The sequence below is a fragment of the Poecilia reticulata genome, chromosome 13 (genome assembly GCF_904066995.2).
Source record: "Poecilia reticulata chromosome 13, P_reticulata-male-v2, whole genome shotgun sequence".
Classification (NCBI taxonomy): Eukaryota; Metazoa; Chordata; class Actinopteri; order Cyprinodontiformes; family Poeciliidae; genus Poecilia; species Poecilia reticulata.
In genome coordinates this window covers 29948305-29969062 of record NC_088842.1, presented here as the reverse complement: position 1 = coordinate 29969062, position 20758 = coordinate 29948305, and the positions used below count along the sequence as shown (strand labels likewise).

At 41.0% G+C, this 20758-nt stretch overlaps 1 protein-coding gene across 5 annotated transcripts in view; it reads left to right on the top strand.

Moving 5' to 3' along the window:
- Positions 1–367: 367 nt before the first annotated feature.
- The window catches only part of aplp2 (amyloid beta (A4) precursor-like protein 2), an 81537-nt gene continuing 61146 nt past the window's right edge, over positions 368–20758 (top strand). For 3 of the 5 annotated variants that reach the window (XM_081614246.1, XM_081614244.1, XM_081614243.1), the window contains exon 1: positions 369–708. In XM_081614246.1, the coding sequence (XP_081470372.1) occupies positions 637–708 (72 nt within the window). In that variant the 5' untranslated portion in view covers positions 369–636. Of the gene's footprint in view, positions 709–20758 lie in introns of all 5 variants that reach the window. The other 2 variants (XM_081614245.1, XM_008426466.3) reach the window with 2 other exon arrangements.

The window sequence follows — 20758 nt, the reverse complement described above, 5'->3', positions numbered from 1 at the left end:
ACGTATAAAACTTTAACAAAAACTGCAGCTGTGTCTCTGCGTCTGGTGAATTTTTGGTTAAAACTTGTTCGTTTTTTATTCAATGAAGTTAATGAATCCAAAAATTATACTCACTAGAGCAATGATATGTAAAAAATAAAATTACTCAAGTAAAAGTAAAAAGTACAACTTAGTAAAAATATTCCTAAAAGTACATTAATTTTAAAGAACTTACTCAAGTAAATGTAAATTCTTGCATATTCGGCTGCAATTATTTGTTGGGCCGTTTTAAAAGGCAGTGAGATTACAACGCTGGCCGCCTGGTGGCGCTGTTCCCTCTCCAGCTGCTCAGGTCGGATAGAGGGGAGGCGTAAACGAGGGAGGAGGCAGGAAAGGGAGAGAGGAACCACAATTTCCCCACATTTCCACAGCAGTCCGACACCGAGGCGCTTTCCAGTCGAGCTCCGTGGTCCGAAACAAGCAGAAACCTTTTTATTTTGACCCGTTTGGTTGAGTCGGTTGGGGGGGGGAAACTCCTGAAATATCCCCGGGACCTGGTTTGTTTGCTCTTGATTCCTGCGGACGCCTGCGCGCAGGAACAGCTGAGGGGGATATAAGTTATTTCCAGCAGATCAGCGGATCAGGAGAGCCTGGAAGATGGGTTCAGTCCCTGCGATTTCTGCCCTCGTTTTGGGCATTGTGGTTCCAGCCCTGGCCGGATACATTGAGGTAAATGTTCCCGATTTATCACTGTGATTTAAAAGCACATTAAATCTGTGGAGCCATAATAATAAGCGACCGCGTCGTTTATTTGCGCATTATCTCGCTTCATGTGAACTGTATTGATCGGGCTTTTTGCCAACAAGTAGCCGATCTGATCGCCTCCGTTTGTTGTTTACAGATTTCTTACTGCGTTTTTGCTTCATTTAAGATCACAAAATGGTACGAGAGGCGGTTTAATAATTAATCAGCTCGCTTTCCAGGTCATTCTCCGCCTCATTCCTGAGCTGTGATTGCAGTTTTGTCTGCGAGTCAGTGGACAATGTGCGGCCGGGGTGTCCTATAGTAGGAGGTTGAATAACAGCAGAGTTTTGCTGCAGAGATCAAATGAAAGACGCTCAGAGGGGCCTTCAGGGGACACAATGGCTTCTGCAGCGGATCATAAACCCTGAACAGAGGAAATCCTTCACCTCGGGTCCACAATGTGGCTTTACCTGCCTCTCCAGGACGACCTCCTTCCTTCAAAGTGTCTAATTATGATTAACTTCGGCGCTATAATACATTTACGGATGGTGGGAATTAATATACTGCATAATTCAGTTTATTTATATAAATAAATGTAATTTTAACACTTAGAATCAGATCGGTCCAAACACAGACACATTTTAGTTTGATTTATTAGTCATATTCAAATGTAATCTCTAAATCAATAGACGTACCATGAAATTGCGCAAAATCAAATTCGTTTAATTGAAACGCATCAATTTTGAAAAAATCTTGTTTTTACGTTAAGATGGAGCGTTTTCTTGGATCAAAACTGCAACGGAAACACTTTTTTTCCCGCATCACGAATCTAGTGTTCAACATCCGGATGTTTACTACTTGCGAAAACAACGAAGAAGACAACCGGAAGTGGGAGGAGAATGACGGCGCCATATGACTTATCACATCAACACATTCAGCGTGACTTTAACTGTGTTTCTTATTCAGTCGAAACACCACAATTGTAAAATTGTTGAATGTTTTTAGACATAAATTTGCAAACGCAGATATTGACTGTGCAGGCATCTCTGGACCTGAGCAAGCATGTGGCGACCGTGGGAAGGCGTGACTCTCTTTTCACAGAATCTGCAAGCAGCATTACTGACAGAAACAGCAAACGGAACATGAAAGAACAATGTTAGGAATAGTTTCCATGAAAAAGAAACAGGAGGACGCAGCTGAAACCTCCAGTCAGAGATGATGCTGAGAATGTTATTGGGGCAGCCATGTTGGATTAGTATTGGAAGAAATGGTCACAATATTACTAAGTTTTGGTGGGGGGGGGGTGTCATTTTTTGTTCCAAAGTTCTTGGTACACTTGAAATAAGATAAAAATAACTTATAAGTAGCGTTTTACTTGGTTAGAGTAGCTTATTTTAAGTAAATGATTCCTTCATATTAATGAAAACGTTCTAGTTCCACTGGCAGGAATAATCTGCCTGTGGAACTAGAACGTTTTCATCAATATTAAGGAATTATTGACTTAAAACAATCTCCTAAGTTAACTGTTAGTCAGTTTTGTCTTACTTCAAGTGTACTAAAATATTTACACTAGAAACTAAACCAAAAATACTTTGCAAGATTTTGTGTTTTTGCAGTGCAGATAGCAACACAAACAAACATTTTAGCCTCAGTCAGATAGCGGCTTTGGTGCTGTGAGGTGCAGAAGCTTCTGAAGGGCAGAAATGTCAACATTTCATGTGTTTATGATCATATCTGTCATGTTATGATCTTAGGTCACGTCTGAACCTGAGCAGTTAACAAAGTCATCCTCACTGACTGACTTTAATATATTCAGCAACTTTTCAGACAAAACAATCAGAATCCGATTCGGCAAATCAGGCTGTTTAAAAATCGGTGATCGGACAGAAAACTGCAATCAGTGCAAATAAAATGTCTTTGAATATTTTACACTGTCAGAGTTATCACACCCAAAGCTGAACAATATGATTTTAAATCTAGAATAAACACAAAATAAACACGTTATTGCGTAGAAATAGATCCAATGTATCAAAAAACAAATTCTGTAACCATTTGAAGTTTGAAAGTTGATCCTGCTGTAAAATATGGTTGAATTATGGAGCTCAAAAGGTGCCATGGTTTTCTCACACGTTTTGCCAGATTGTTGTTCTGCTCTGTGGAGGAAACGTTCTGCTAAATGAGCGTTTTCTGCTCATTTAGACGAGGAAAATATAAACATTTTACCAGAAAAATTTACACACGGTGAGGAAAGTTGAGGTGGAAACAGCTTAAATTAAAATGTTTGTTTGTGAATATTTTAAACTTGGAGTGTGTGACGTTATAAAACACACAAGTTGTAGCTTTTTTTAGTCAAATTACAGAAAAAGCAGTGATGTATATCAAAACGTTAATTCAATCACATGAACACCAACTTGGTGACCCTTTAAACTTTGACAGGTGTTGCTGTGGTAAAATATCATAGAGATGTTAATTTTTTAAGAGGATTTTGTCAAAAACCCCTTAAAATAAAAGTGGAAATATTCAAATTTTTTTACAATCTACCATTAGTGAGTCATTCACTTTGTTTTAAATTTATTTTTGCCTCTTTTAATGATCAAGTGGAATAAAGAAGCAGAAATTGTTAGCTAACAAAATAATTAAAATAGTCAACTGATGGAATAGTTATGATGCTGGAAACAACTTGGGAAAATAGATACTTTTTTTCAGTCTTGATGAATAAATAAAATCTCAGTGTCCTGTTTTCCTGCTGCCTCATCACTGCAGACTCTTGCAGAGTTTCATGTGTGTCTTGGTGCAACAAAGCTGCCATTTCCACAACAAACAGCCCCCAACCGAGGGCAAACAGAATCCTTTTTCTGCTCAAACGTGACAAACATTTTCAACAAGATGCCTCCTCCTGACTCTGCTTATCAAGCTTCTTCCACTACGAAAAAATAGAAAAGTTAGCGGCTCAGCAATTTTGAGGCTGTGGAGGTGAAGATTGTGTTTGGAGGCAGCGATGCTGATTATTACGTCCACAATAAAATCCGTGTGCTGCTCTTTCAGAAAGGCCACAAACCTCCAGGTCGATGCTGCGGCTTCTCCTGAAATGAAAAATGGTGTAAAAGTCACATTACTTGTTGGCTGTATGATACAAATTCATTTGATTGTATCAAAAACAAGACTTTTTCTTTTGTTTTTACTTTCCAAGGTTATGCATTCCTTCCTTTTAATGATATGGCAGCCATTCAGCTCAGAGTTGGAGATGGTAGAGAGAAAAAATCTGATATTTAGGAGGCTTTGGGTTACAAAGTTACATGTCTGATTGTGTCAAATGTTAAAAAAAACAAACAAAAAAGCTCAAATTTAAGTTTTAGGTTGTTTTCACACTTGATAGTCCGATAGATTCAGTTCACTTGGGACTAAAGTTGCATCATTTTCGACATTTTCAGCTGGCTTGGTTCCCTTTCACACTGCAAACAATCTAAACTCTTTAAAAACCAGTTCTCCTCCTCACCTGTGGTGGCGCTGCATCAAAAACCAGTGAAGAAGACACTGAGCGCAACTTCCTTCTTCACAAAATGTAAACAAAAATGGAGTAGAGTCAGATTTTAGCATCTGTAGGATTTGTCTTTTGTCTTTGGTGAAAGACCATGAGCCATTTCTCCTGCTAGCGCTACTAGTTTGTTTGTTTTGGTTTTATTTACCCAGAATGCCTTGTGTTGTAGTCCACTTCCTGCTTTCGGAGCTGTCTCCAGGCCACCTGGCGTTCACGTATGCATTCGAACTGCACCAGAGTTGGTGTGAACGCAACGTAAGGGTGAATCCAAAAGCAGGAAGCAGATTAAATGCAACCAAAACAAACATGTGAATCTGTGAAGAAAAACAGTTTGTGGGTTTTTTTAACCAAATATAACAGATGCTAAAATCTGATGCCACTCCATTTTATTTCTGTTTCATGAAGAAGGAAGTTGCACTCGGTGTCTTCAGAGATTTTTATGTTTTTGGCGGCTGGAAAAAAAACATAAAGTAGCATTACTCCCACCACCGCAACACACACACACACACACTCACTTATACCAACTGAATAAATAATCTGGTTTTCTTTAAAAATTGAATAATGACTTATATGCGCTTACTACCCACATTCTTATTCAATTTATCTAATAAATTAACCTTTTAATGTTTTCAAAATTTCTCCTCATACGTCATCTTTTCTTTTCAATATTCATGGTTTTCATGTTGTGTCCTTCTGTGGTTTGTGATGCAGCGCCCCCACAGGTGAGGAGGGGAACAGCTTTTTCAACTAGTTTGGTTTGTTTGACTCGGTGCAGCGTGGAAGCAAACCTCAGCAGCTGAAAATGTAGCAAATGTTGCAACTTTGGTCCAGAATCGAACCGAATCTACCAAAATATCAGGTGTGAAAATGCAGAAAATATAAGATTACTGAAGCTGTTAAAAGATCCAGCTTTTGTCTGCAGAGATGTTTCTGCTCCGTAAAGCTTCAGCCTGTCGTAGATCCTGCTTTTCGGGTTGAGATTGATCCAACTTCTTCAGCTGCCTAAACAGTTTGGTTGTGGCTGCTATCTGTGAAGACCGACCTGAACTTTTGTTTCTGCAGCTGGAGGTTTTAACGCTCAGCTATGACAACATCTGCGCTGGATTTCTCTATCCAAAAAACCCAAAAACGGTGCAACAACCACTGATGTTTAGTTTAATCTGGCTTTCTTGTAGCAGCTGGATCTCTGCGGGATGCAGGCTGGTGTTGGCCATGCGGTTGCATCACTCTGAGGCATGCGGCTCCAGCGGCTCCAGCAGCCCAGACAGAACATTTGGAACGATTAATGCAGGCGGCACATTTTATTTTGTGCTGAGTTAAGCTGCCAAGGATTAGCTCCAACATTCCTGACTCTTATGCAACATAACATCACATTTTTCTGCTGAATAGTTTTGAAAAACAAATCCTCCCAACTGCTTTTTTTTCATATAAACATAATAACATCTGCAAACATTTAAAACCACATTTTGCTTCATTATGTGTTGTATCTATTGGATGATCAAGCTAAAAAAGTTACATTTCACCAATCAATCGACTGGTTTTCTTGCTTGGCTTGGTGAAAAATCACCAGATCTAAAAGACAGCTAAAATGCAAACCAAATTATTTACAAGTATCTTTTCAGAAAGATACTGGAGCTTTTTTAAGTAAACAATTCCTTGATATTGATGAAAAAGTATTGGTGACACTGTCAGATTATTTTACTGATGAAGACACATTTTTCCCATGTTTTAAGTCATATAATGTGACAGAACATTTTTTAATCAATACTAAGGAATAGTTTACATAAAACAAGATTCTGTATCTTGCAGAAAAGCTACGTATGAGTTAGTTTTGTTTTATTTTAAGTCTACTTGGATATTTGTGTTTTTGCAGTGTAGTCAGTCTAGTATGACAACAATCGGTTGCATTTTTTATTTTTTTTATTTTAATACAATCTTACAAAAGGTCAGAGGTTATGCTTTGGTGCATCAGTGACAACAGTTTTATGACTTTATTCCCATAAGTTTATGACTTTGTTCCCAAAATGTTTTGACTTTAAACACAAGTTTTATTCCCGTAATTTCATGACTTTATTCTCGTAATTTCATGACTTTATTCCTGAGAAGTCGTAACATTGGCAGGTCGGGTTTTTTCACATCGGTAATCTGCGATCGGAGCGCCCCTGTCCTCCATGTTTAGGTTTCCCGTTCCTGGTGTTGGCTTGCTCTCCAGCAGCAGAGAATCGGCCTCTCCGCCTCCTGAATCAGTAGATTAGAGCCCAAAGCGTTGCTCCCGTCGTTGGGTCGTTCTTCTGAATCCTCTTAGCAACAAGAAGTGCAGGCAGCTCATGGATTTGCCAGGAGAAAGCTACTAATCCCAGTTCCCTGATACTCCCCTCTCATTCCCGTTTTCCACTCCCAGTGGAGGAGAGCCGACTTCAAACCGGTGACTCAGCCGACATCGGCCTGATCCGATCGACACCAAGAAGGAATGTCTGATTTTAATCTGTAATCTGGCTGCTTTCATGTCTCCTCTCTGCCTCATCTAACCTGAAGTTTGTGTTTAAGATAAATATAATTTAGTTTCCCTCAGTGATTACAAACTCTGCTTCAGTAAACCATCAGGATCGCAGCAGCTGCTTCAGAGAAAATCCGGATAAAACGGGAAATAATCTGGATTTTTTTGTCTCTTTTGGCATATAAATCGTTCAGAAATATAAAAAATAAGGCTGAAAACTTTTAGAAGTCATGGATTTGCTTGTGGAGATCATCTGGGTAAAGATGGAAACCGAAGCAAATTTATGGAGGTTTTAGTAAATAAATGCCGAGACGTTTTGCCTTTTATTTATTTTTTTTTGCAATAAAACTTGTGTGTTTTTACTGAAAACACAAAAAATATATTTTTACATGCTTGAAATAACTTGTTTATGATATTGCAACATTATTCTGGCACAATTTCTATTTTATTCCTGTAATAGAGTAGAATATTCCTCTTTGACTTTCAGGAGAAATCGCTTATTAGTTGACAATCTTCTCTAAACAAGTTGTTGAATGTTAATATTTCAAATATAATGTAAGGACATTAATTTGTTGTCATTTTGATTTTATTTTTGTACGACTTAACTCTCAACTTATAACTTTATTTTCGTGATATTATGACTTGTATCGTTTTGATTTTTATTTTCATCCGACTTTATTCTCATAATATTATAACTTTACTTTCATAATACGACTTTAATCTGTGATTTTTTTTGTTGTATTTCAACAAAATTCTTGTAATACGACTTTATTCTTGTATTCCTCCTACTTTAATCTCGTAATTTGGTCAATCTGGTCGTAGCCTCGCCTTAACACTCTTGTCAGGAGCATTAATGATGAAATCGAACATCGCCTCCTGCGGCGTCTCATCGACCGGCGCGCTCTCCTCATCCTGAGGGTTTAAAGATGGCGGCCTCATCAGGCGGTCCTTGTTCTCACGACGGCAGCCTTTGTCTCCCAGCTGTGCATCGGCTCTAATTATCTCTCCAGTTTATCTGTGTATGTAAGTGTGTGTAGGTGTGTGTGTGTGTATATGCTGATGTTTTGTGAATCTTCTCGCAGCTCATGACATATTTAGTTTCTTCTTCTTCTCATCGGTGAGTCGCTGCGCGGTGGGGAAGGAGTGAGCGGGTTCACATCAGCTCATCCATGGCTGCACATCGCTTCAGCCGCCTCCTGAAAAATGGAGCACGCTTCCTTCACAAGACGAGTTTCCTGCTTCGATGTCTTCACTTCCTTCTGTCCTTTGTCCCTCCCTGATGTCCTCACTTGGGTTGTTTCTTTTATTTTCTCTTTCACTCCTGACTTTCTTCGTTTCTTTCTTGAATCCTTCATTTTTTTCCTTCAAATTATCCTTCCCTTCCTGTGTCCTACCTCCTCTACACCCTTCTTGTTCTTCCTTCCTTCCTCTCTCATCCCTCTATCTTTGTTTTCTTTCCTTACTTTTTTATTTTCATTTTTTTCTTTCTGTGCCCAAAACAGCTTTTGTGTCTCCTTTAACAATGAGTTTGTCCTTTTCTTTGTTTCCTGCCTCCTTTCTTTGTTTCCTCTCTCCTCTTCCTTTCCTCTCCTCTTCCTCTGGAGAATCCATCGCCTGCTGCCTTCCTGCGTCTCTTTCCTCGCTCAGCGTTCAGCAGATTTCCTTTAACCTCCAGAAAACCCTTCCTTCAGTCCCTGCTGTTATTGTTTTCTGTGTTGTTGTCGCCAGGTGAAACTCCGTCAGCTCTGCTCTCAGCGTTTCTCTGAGTCTCTTCGGCTCCTTCAGGTTTTCGTTCCATCAATAAAATATTCGCTCTGCTGCCGGTTGCACCGCCGCCTCTCTCGGTCGGCCACCTGCGCAGAGCGGACTTTGTTCCCACCTGGCCGTCTTGTCCAGGTGTGCAGCTGCTGCTCTGGGGAGTTTAATAACTCCGAACGGGGCGAGGCGTTTCCACCGAATTACACAAAATGGATCTGGCGAATCACAAGAATAAAATAAAATAAAAATTATAGCAAAATCTAGACTTATTTCATGTGACTGAGGTCAAACTGTTGTGTTCACAACAGACTTTAAAAAGAAACTGGAAGAAGTTAAAAGGAAATAAACAATATAAAAAAAATAAATAAGAAAGAAGTGGCAACAATTTTTCCAGAAGTTAATATAAACAAACCTCTATAATTATAATATTTATTTTAAAAGACAAGGAAAATGTCACATCCAAAACTCAGAATAACCAGAAAAACTAAAATGAAGTCTAATTTAAGTTCAGGAGTCGAAATAAATGTTTTTTTTCTACAATCCTGCCGTTAGCAGAAAATCTATGAAGATAAATTACTCAACTCTAGAGTTACGTTTACTTGTTGGAGAAAATATACTTTGTACTTTTTAGTTTTACTCAATTTATTTTATTAAGTATCTATACTCTTACCAGAGTAGGGTCAACATATAGAGGAGCACATTTCTGTCAAAAAACTCATGAGATTAATTTTTTTAAATTTCTACAAAAAATCTAAACTTTTTTTTAGTTTAGATTTTTTTGACATCTCCAAAAGTCAAAAATCTTCTAGATATAACTCAGAAAATTTTAGATTAATCTCACACATTTTCAAGAAAAAAAATGTTGGAATTTCTTACTTTCAAAATTTTAAATTTTCTAAAATAAAAAAATGTGAACTTCTGAAACTCTGAGACTTCAGAATGTTTTCAGGAAAAATCCTGAGATTAATCTCAAAATGTTCTTATTTTCCAGCAAATTTTCAACAGTTTGAGCTAAAAATTTCTTCATTTTTTCAAGATTCAGAAATTTAGTTATTCCAATTTTTTTCTAGAAAATTCCTGAGATTAATCTCAGAAATGTTCTAGAAAAAACAAGGAAACTTCTGAGCCTCAAAAGTGAAAAAAATTTGCCAGAAAATTTTCTGAAAGTTTGAAGTTAATCTAATAAATTTCTCAGTTTCAAGTCAGTTTTAGCTGTAAAGTTGAAAATTTTCAACCGTTGCAACTTTGAAATTTCAAACTTTTTTCTATTTTTGGGATTACTCAGGAATTTTCTGGGGGTTTTTTTGTTTTTTTTTCTGCTCCAGCTCAGACATTTTCACATTTTTTCCCTAGAAAATATCTGAGATTAATCTCAAACTTTCTAAGTTTTTGGACAGAAAAGTCCTCCCTTCGTTCCGGTCTATAATGTCCCCAATGCGCCGCCGTCTGTCCTGGAGGTCATTATTGTTTGCTCTTTTTATTCTTGTCGTGGGCGGAGTGATGAATGAAGCAGCAGCAGAAGATGGAAGCGCTGCAGTGTAACTGAAAACCCCCAGAGAGGCGACGGCTGCTGCTGTTTCTGCTCCTGGCGGTGATCAGGATGTGTTATTGCCCATTAGCAGCCTGCCTGATGCAGCGTTTTCTCAAGGAGAAGGTGGCCAAGGACGCGGCGCCCCCCCTCGGTCGGCTCATGTGGGACAAACGGACACAACGCCTGTTTGTCCGCCATCATTAAAAAACTAGATGGAAATGTCTCCGCTGAGCTTTTCTCCCTAATTACGTTGAAGCTCCCTCCTTCGTTCGCCACATTTTGTTCAATTATAGGTGTTGGTGCGAGATGAGGAGGCTGCAGATCTCCTCCCAGCGGCAATAAACTCGGCATGTTTTGTGCGCCGTGTAATTTAGGGAGGAAGAAACGAGAGTTTTCTCAGACTGAGGGAAATTAAAGCTGCTTCAAAGAGAAAACGCTGACAGACACACAGGATCGTTTCCTCTATAGGCAAACGTGTTGAGTTTCTCTTAAAGAATAACAGTTAAATATGGAGAGAGTATTAAAAATATTCAACAATATCTAAACAAACTAGAACGACAAGAAAGCTCAAGCCCAGGATGTGACATCTACCAGTCGAACTAAAACTTCACCAATATCCAGGAGTTATTTTCTTAAATAAAGTTCATCAAGTTAGTTTTGTCTTAATTCAAAGATGAAGATATTTGAAATTAGATAAAAAAAATACTTGGTAAGACTTTGTGTTTTTGCAGTGCAGAGCAGATGTTAACCAAGATTGTGCAAAAATAAATATGGCTCAATACCACTTGAAGGTGCAGCTGGGCGGCCGCACAAACTCAGCCCAAGGACCACAATTGGCCCCCGAGCCACACTTTGGACATCCATTATATGTGGGCCAAAATTGTAGACTCAAAAGTCGTCGCAGGCCAAGAAAAAAACAAAACAAATTAAGTAGCTCAATATGTCCAAAACTTGAAAAGGAATTTATGACGGTGCGTCAGGACCATTGCAGATGGAAAAAAAAGAGTAAAATTCTGCCAAAAACTCAGAAATTTTGATTAATTTATGAAATTTTCTAGAAAACTTTGACATTTTCTAGAAAAAATCAGAAATTTTCAAGTTTTTTTTGTAGAAAATATCTGAGATTATTCTCCAAATTTCAGAGTTTTTTTCTTTTTGGCAGGAACTTACAGCCACTTTAATTTTGTGTGTTTGATGTATAAAAAGAAAGACATCTAGTTTTCAGTTTCTTTTGGGCTCGATTGAATACATTTATTTTCAGTGGTAAGAGCAGGATCTGGGTCACTTTCTTTCGAAACGTTTGCTATATTTAGTCAAGTTTAAGAAGAAATGAAAACTGATTTGAGTCAAGTAAAGTCGGCTTTTCAGTAAATTACGTTGGCAACAATTTTTATCCTGATTACAAATTCAGTTTGGCATCTACGGGCCAAACTTGTATCATTTTTGAATTATAGTTGGGGGCCACACAAAATCAATCCAGAGGCCACAAATTGGCCCTCAGGCCACAGTTTGGACACCCCTGCTCTAACTAATGACCATATGAACGGAGTTATTATGAGCTCGTTCTCTTCCACATCCACAGGAAATGACTCGTCAGGGAGACGAGTGGAAGTGCTGTCCTTTGTCTTTATTCCCTTTTTTCAGTTTTGCATAATTTTGTCCAAAGATGAGGACGTTTTTTTTTTTTTTTAATGAATGCTGCAGCTGCACACCTCTATCAGGCATCTTGATCAGAGATAAAAAGCAATCAAGCTCTCCAGAGTATCCCATTAGTGTGATGAGATATGAGCACAGCTTGGAGCACGGAGCTGAAATCGTCTGCTGTTTTCACACAAACCCATTAAGTCATTTGATCAGCGCCGGGCTAATTATAGAGGCTTCCGAGCAGCGAGACGCCCTGACCGGCCTCAACCTCCACGTTACTCCCCTCCAAAATACTCGCTCTCCTCATAAGATGTCCTGATCGTTAACATTTCCGACTCGTCATAAATGCCGTCGTGCTGCTACTCGCTTTTCTGCATTTAATTTGCTGCTGAAGCTCAACTGAGAACTAAAAGCTCAGAAAAATCAACGTTTCATTAATGGATTTAAAAGTGACGGAAACAAAACAGAATCACAACTTGCTAAAATGTTACTTTGACATTCAGGTGGAAGAATCAGAATAATCCCTGCGGTTCGGTATTTGTTTCGGTGCCTGCTGGGTTCTGCTGGGTTCTGCTGGTGGCGTTTTTACAGAAATGGCATCAAAAATAAATCGGACAAGATGGAATATATTCAACAAGAGATGCAGATGCTCATCTGTGTGAGAATGGCAGAGATAAATTTAACTAAAAGGGCTTAGGGTTGAAATTACTATTCAGATTAATCGCGATTAATCGGGTATTGAGATAATCATCCACAAATTCAGCAGTAATTCACTCAAAACTACAAAAATAAATACATTTTGCATTTAAGATTAAAAAAAACTTCTTTGTTGATAGATATATTGTACTTGGAACTCAACTAAACGCCAGGATAATTAATTAATTGTCAGAATAATCGATTGATCTGGTAAATTTTTAAATTTGATTAATCGTCAGAATACCCAATTAATCAATTAATCATCAGAATAGTTTTTAGAAAAATCAATTCCTAGTAAATAAAAAAAAAAAAATTTTTAATGTAAAAAAAATATATATATATCAAAATTCCTAATAAATTTATGGCTAAATTATTTTCAGCTTTAAGAGTTGGATGCTGCTATTTTTGGAAATGTTGGGATGCGGTAGGACCGTAACGTTCATCCCCGGCGGGTCGCAGGAAGATGCAGGAAGATGCAGGAAGCTGAAGGAAAATTCAGGAAGATGCAGGAAGCCGCAGGAAGATGAGGGAAGATGCAGGAAGCTGAAGGAAAATTCAGGAAGCTGCAGGAAGATGTAGGAAGCCGCAGGAAGGAAGCTGCAAGAAAATGCAGGAAGCTGCAGGAAGGAAGCTGCTGCAGGAAGGAAGCTATAGGAAAATTCAGGAAGCTGCAGGAAGGTTTGACTTTGAGAACAGAAACAGGAGGGGGAGGGACAAGGTCAAGCAGGTGAATAAACCAAGTCAGTGACTTGGAGTCGGATGCCTGCGTCTTCTCCATGCAGACGTGACTGATTGGCTTGCAGCCTGGCCGTGTCTCGGTGGAGTTATGTTCCCCACTAATCTGATTGAAGCCCTTCTGTCCTCCCCTGCTGAGAGGCAGAGGGAGGCCAGAGCCGGGCTTAATAACGGATAAGGGAGCTACATTACATCCGTCATGTTGCCCCCAGTAAAGATGGCCTCCGCGTCGTGTTTCACGCTCCGCTGCTCTTTAGGAGGCGGGGATATGAAGCCGGGAGCTGTTCGATCGAAGCGCGTATCGGTTTAAAACCACCGTGGGTGGCTGTCGGAGTGGCAGGCAGTGAATGCTGCAGCTAACTCAGCTGGAGCGACAGAGGAATCGTTTTCACTGGAAGGAGTCACTGTGCAGCTTCGACTGCAGGAGGAAGAGCCAGTCCAGAAATATCTCTGACATCATTTAACACAAATTATTACGTTTCATTAGCGTGAAGTTGGGATTCTTTAACAAACGTTTTATTGAATTAGATGGCGGAATTTGGCCCATGAGAATTTCACTGAGTTTCCAGTCTGAGATTCTTCTGTCATAAATAAGTTCATAAATATTAGTTGAGTTAATTTTTCTCTTTTTTTGAAAACGGTAATCATTGCGGTTGAGTATTTACTGACATCAATGCTTTGGGTGGTTTAGGAAAGTTTCACAAAGACTCCTGAGGTTTCAGCAGCAGAAAACGGCGGCAAGTCAGAGCAGCAGAACGACGAGAAACAATGACGGCGTCGCTTCAGAAATTAACTCTAGACGTGCCATCCAACCGTCCACCCAACCATCCACCCAACCGTCCACCCAACCGTCCACCCAACCATCCACCCAACCGTCCACCCAACCATCCACCCAACCGTCCACCCAACCATCCACCCAACCGTCCACCCAACCATCCATCCATCCAACCATCCATCCATCCAACCGTCCATCTATCCAACCGTCCATCCCACCATCCACCCAACCATCCATCTATCCAACCGTCCACCCAACCATCCATTCATCCATCCATCCACCCAACCATCCAACCGTCCATCTATCCAATCGTCCACCCAACCGTCCATCTATCCAACCGTCCATCCATCCATCCACCCAACCGTCCATCTATCCAACCGTCTACCCAACCATCCATCTATCCGTCCACCCAACCATCCATCTATCCAACCGTCCACCCAACCATCCATTCATCCATCCATCCAACCAACCGTCCATCTATCCAATTGTCCACCCAACCATCCATCTATCCATCCGTCCACCCAACCATCCATCCATCCATCCATCCATCCATCCATCCATCCATCCATCCATCCATCCATCCATCCATCCATCCATCCATCCATCCATCCATCCATCCATCCATCCATCCATCCACCCAACCATCCATCATCCAAACAAATATCCACCCACCCAATCGTCCACCCAACCAACCATCCATCCATCCAACCGTCCATCTATCCATCCACCCATCCAGCCAACCAACCATCCATCCATCCAACCGTCCATCTATCCATCCACCCAACCATCCGTCCACCCAACCAACCGTCCACCCAACCATCCGTCCACCCAACCATCCCTCCATCCAACCAACCGTCCATCCAACCAACCGTCCACCCAACCATCCATCCATCCAACCGTCCACCCAACCGTCCATCCAAACATTCATCATCCAACCGTATATTCAACCGTCCATCTATCCATCCAACCAACCGTATATTCAACCGTCCATCTATCCATCCAACCAACCGTCCACCCAACCATCCATCCATCCAACCGTCCACCCAACCATCTGTCCACCCAACTGTCCGTCCGTCCACCCAACCATCCATCCATCCAACCGTCCACCCAACCGTCCATCCAAACATTCATCATCCAACCGTATATTCAACCGTCCATCTATCCATCCAACCAACCGTATATTCAACCGTCCATCTATCCATCCAACCAACCGTCCACCCAACCGTCCATCTATCCAACCGTCCATCTATCCAACCAACCGTCTACCCAACCATCCATCCATCCGTCCACCCAACCATCCATCTATCCAACCATCCACCCAACCATCCATTCATCCATCCATCCAACCAACCGTCCATCTATCCAATTGTCCACCCAACCATCCATCTATCCATCCATCCACCCAACCGTCCACCCAACCATCCATCCATCCATCCATCCATCCGTCCACCCAACCATCCATCATCCAAACAAATATCCACCCACCCAATCGTCCACCCAACCAACCATCCATCCATCCAACCGTCCATCTATCCATCCACCCATCCAGCCAACCAACCATCCATCCATCCAACCGTCCATCTATCCATCCACCCAACCAACCGTCCACCCAACCATCCGTCCACCCAACCATCCCTCCATCCAACCAACCGTCCATCCAACCAACCGTCCACCCAACCATCCATCCATCCAACCGTCCACCCAACCGTCCATCCAAACATTCATCATCCAACCGTATATTCAACCGTCCATCTATCCATCCAACCAACCGTATATTCAACCGTCCATCTATCCATCCAACCAACCGTCCACCCAACCATCCATCCATCCAACCGTCCACCCAACCATCTGTCCACCCAACCATCCATCCATCCAACTGTCCACCCAACTGTCCATCTATCCACCCATCTATCCACCCAACCATCCATCCAACTGTCCATCCATCCACCCAACCAAACATTCAGCATCCAACCATCCACCCAACCGTCCGTCCGTCCATCCATCCATCCATCCATCCATCCATCCACTCAACTCCCAGCCAATCAAACATTCATTATCCAACCGTCCATCCAACTGTCTATCCAACCGTCCACCCAAACATACATCCATTCATCCACCCATCCACCCAACTCCCAACCAACCAAACATTCATCATCCAACCGTCCATTTATCCATCCACCCAACCGTCCATCCAAACATTTATCCAACCGTCCATCATCCACCCATCCGTCCGTCCGTCCGTCCGTCCGTCCATCCATCCATCCATCCATCTCTTATCAGGGATCTATTTATCCAGAAACCCCCTGAGCCGTTCGTCTCATTTCTCATCATCACTCCTCCTCCTCCCCCCCCCCCAGATTGTCGAACTGTCCTCCGTCCAGAAGGACATTATTGTCCCTTCAGTGATTTCTGGGTCTCTTCTCAGCAGGAGGCATCAAGAAAACCGTCTAAATGTGATATTTTTATCTCTTTAACGGAGGTAGCACAGTTCCCTCCTGTCGCGTAAAGATGAGGAACCTTTCAGCCTCCATCATGTCGTCCTGCATTCAGTAAATGTAATGTACTCTCTGCTCCAGGGAGGCTCCTCTACCTTCTGGATGTTTCCACTTTGTCCTTGAATCTCAATGTCGCCTCCCACCGAGCACCTCGGTTTCCCCCACAGCTCTCCCTTCCTCCTCTCAAATTTCCAACACACTCGTCTGTTTTATATTTGTCCACAGAAACAGTTCGTCCTTCTTTATGTCGCCTCTCCTTTGTGTTTCTCACCTCACTGCCACTCCTGCCGCCTTACTTTCCCAATTTTCTTTTCTGCTCGCTCAACAATTATTTGCTCATTAACTGATGAAGTGCGGAGAGAGTCGTCAGCGAGGCCTTGCTGCGGCGCCTGTTCTTTTATTGACAACTCTGCCCGGTCCTGAGCAGCGGCTGCACGGCGCTGCATGCTGATGAGTCCAGCAGCAAAACGGAAAACCGGAAAGTGGGAGTGGGAAATCGAAGGAAGGATGTGGCGACCTGTTTGCGCTGAACTGCGAGGAAATTAGAGGAAAAGGAGGCCGAGAAAGGGAAGTGAGCACAGGTCACTTCTCCCAAATTGCCTCCTCTCAGCATGAAAGATTAGGAGACTCTGCTCACCAGCAGGCGCTGGAGAGAGACACGCTCCTACCGCTAATCCCTGCCCCTCCTCGGTTAAACTGCTGAGCGAGCAGAACAAAGCGGGGAGAAAGTCTGCGCCTGTGGGAAAACACAGACTGCGCTCCGATTAACAGCTGCTTCAGGTGATTCTTCAGAGCTGACCTGTTTGTCCAAACAGAAACACCTCTAACATCTCTTCAAGTGAAACAGATTTAACCAACCTCTTCTTTGAAGGATTGTTTTCAAAAGGTTGTGGTAAAAGTTGCGAATTTTTGCACGTTTTTATATTTCCATTTGGGTCTCAACTGTTTCTAAAAACATCCAAACACCACACAGGTTGGTAAAAAGTTTTTTTTTTTTTTTTTTTTTGGTGTCTGGAAAATGAGCCGTTTCAAAAACCTCCCCACTGTTGAGTCACAATCTACAGGTCCTGCACTGTAACCTAGCAACCTCGGTGAAGCCCAGCCCATTACCTAGTAACCCAAGCTGAGCTCCGGCATGTTTCCTCTGCTGGTTTCTCTGTGGTACAATGGCTTCTGGAAAGAAAACCCCAAGTTTTTTGTTGTTCACTTACCATCCAGAAACAACTTGCTACAGCTTGGTGGTTGCGCAGGAGGCTTCACTTCTGCTTTTCAAAGATGCTGTGTAATTACGCATTTGAAATTGACGAGTTTTCATCAAGCGAATTTAACTTTGTTATTTCAATTTGTGTAATTATATGGTCTACTTTTTACTTTTACTAGGGTAATTTTATTATGGAGTATTTCTCCTCTTGCTTGAGTAAAATGTTTGGATTTTCTACCTACTGAATGAAAAACAAACGCATATTAAACCAAAAATTCACCAGACACAGACACACACCTGATTTAGTTTCTTATATGAATTATTGTCATTTTGGTCTTTAAAATACCAAAATTTCCACTTAACTTTATATGTTGGTCTGTCTGATTATATAATTTTTAAATATAAAATGATTGATAACGTGATCAGTACTTTTTACCAAATCATTTTTTACTCCGGTACCGTTTTTGGGAACCCTGTAGTGGTGCTACTAGCTGCTCCAGTTTAAAACCTCTGGTGGGAAACCCCTGCTCCCCCAAACCTTCTTTCTTCTCAAGCAACCGACTCCTGACTCTGCTCTACTCACCGACTAAATGGACCTCCCACCCTGCACTCCCAGGCTTTTAATAAATGGACAGGCAACGGGCAATTTAATCATGCTAATGCGCATGTTATTGATCTCTCCGCTGGAGGAAACTCTGGGCTGAATCTGCAGGCGATGAAGTATAAACACAGAATCAAGTCGAGGGCAGACGCTTTGTTTGAGTCGAAGGTGAGGCCGTCTATTTTGGTCGTAAACATCTGGCCTGGTGATGTCAGGAACGTAATCCGCTCCGCCCCACGTGGACGATTAAGCCCGGATAGAGAGGGCTGAGAGGGCCGGCGGCTCACGTGGATGCGGGAGGCGGGAGGCGGCGGAGGCAGGTGGGGAGGTGGATGTGTGGAGAGAGCCGAAGCGACGGGAAATGGATTCCCACCGAGTTGCTCAGAGTGCTCGGATGAAAGGAGGGCTGAAAAGGTTGCTCGCTCGGAGAGCTTTTAGTGGACGGAGCGGGAAGAATGGGCGATTGTACCGGCAGCGGGAGAGGAACACACAGCTGTGGTGTTCCCTTTTAAAAATACAAACATTCCAGCTAAAAACAGGACCAGATGGAGTTTAACTGTGAATGTTAGACACTAAATGGGCCTCGGTGTAGAAATAGAAATGTAAAAGAGAAATGGTGGATTTAGTCCTGCTGGATTTAGGTCTTAAGTAAATCAATAACAATATCTATTGCAACACATGATCAAAATTAATAATAAATGAGTCAGAAAGGATGTAAACTCCAGAACCGCACAGCATTCTGGGAAATGTAGGGAGAGGAAAGACTAGCTGCTCAATTTCTTATGGCTAGCTAAGAAATGGTGGTGCAATCAACTAACTCACTCGCCCTTTCGTTACCTAGCAACTCATTCGTTCTTTGGTTGCCTAGCAACCTACTGAGTAACCTGCACAGCACGAGTTTAAAATTTCTCCATTGTATCTCAATACTCCTTAAAAATAAGAAACAGCGTGAAGTTAAAACTGAGAATAAAGGCCACGACACCAGTTTGGCAGCATTTCCAACATAAAAAGAAAAACTGATAAGTAATCATTGAAATCAATTAACAATTATTTTAGTAACTGATTATTCTGACGATTAATTGAATAAAAAATGGCTGTGGTTAACTGCCATTCATTTAACCATTCAAGCTTATTTTATATTAGAAATACATAAAAATAATTCAGTTTGTTTTTTGAATAAGAAAACAAACATTTTATTTTCTAAAATGAAAAAACGTGACAAGATGGTGCCGATCTGTTGATTTATTTATTTTTTTCTCAATTAACTAATTAATTGGATAGAAAAGGTTCATATTTAGGTAGACCATTACCTTTGCAGACAAATGTTTTCATCTGAATGTACACAGTCTTTGTACAGTTTTATCTTAATTACTGCTCTGAGTTTGTCGTTCTTTTAGCAAATTGTCTTTTTTTGAGTCAGAATGCTCCTGTTGGCGAGTAGTCAATTACTAAATGAGTCGATTATTAGTTTGACAATCGATTAGTCACAAATAATCAGAGTAACCGTTTCAGTCCTTCTGTTAGCTGATATAAAATCCTTATATTGTGATTCGATTTTTTTAGTTATTAGTTTTTCTGGTCCGTCTTGAATCTGTAGAAACGTGCAGAAATAGAGTCTGACTGCCCTTTATTTATTGTAATTTTTTAAAATTAAATGAAATTAGAAACAGATTTTCTTTTATAGATGCTAATTTTGCTATCCAACAGAAACATTTCGATTGAATAATCTAAATTCAGAGGTATGCATAATTTTGTGCTTCAGTGTACAGATCAGCTGATTATTTTCTGCGACATGTTTTAAAGTTAAGCTCTTCGTCATCAGCCTTAAACCTAAAGTAATTATCTTCACTGTGAAACAAAGAAATAGTTTATTATCGTTGCACCTGCTTAGTCTTTGCGAGCAACAAGCTGCAGGTAAAACCCTCGGCGGGATTATCTCCTTATCGCCTCGGCTCAACCTTCGCAGCTGCTTTTTCAGCTGATTTCCTTTAATGCACACACCTCACGCTCAGAAACGTAAAGTTTAATGTGTTGCACCATAACCTAAAACCAGCGACAAATAAAGCAACAAGTCACCATTTAAAAACACTTTTTTCTCTGCTTTTTCTCCAACTTTTTGGGGAAAACAATCTGTTGGCGATAAAAACAAAAACAAATGTTTCAGTTTATTTTGAATTACTGTAAATGTGTTTCAGTAATAGATAACAGAGGCTCTTTATACACACAGCTTTCTTTTCATCATATTTGGTGACAGAGTTGTGATAGTCTCCATTTAATTTATCTCTAAGCGTTTAAAGAAAACATTTCTGCTTCCTATTCTGTCAGACTTCTTCTTCTGCTTCTCCTTTTGTGACGAGGTCGGATTCGCTTCGATGGTTTGTAGAGGAAGACGACTCGGTTGTTTGTTGCTATTCAGTTTAATCCAGTTCAGTTCACGGTTTAATGCACTTTAACACAGAAACGGATCAAGTTCAATACACAGTTAAATGGAATCAAATTCATTCTGTGCAAAAAATACAAGTTAATCCACTTCATCCCAATAATAAAGTCATTCTTAGGCCCAA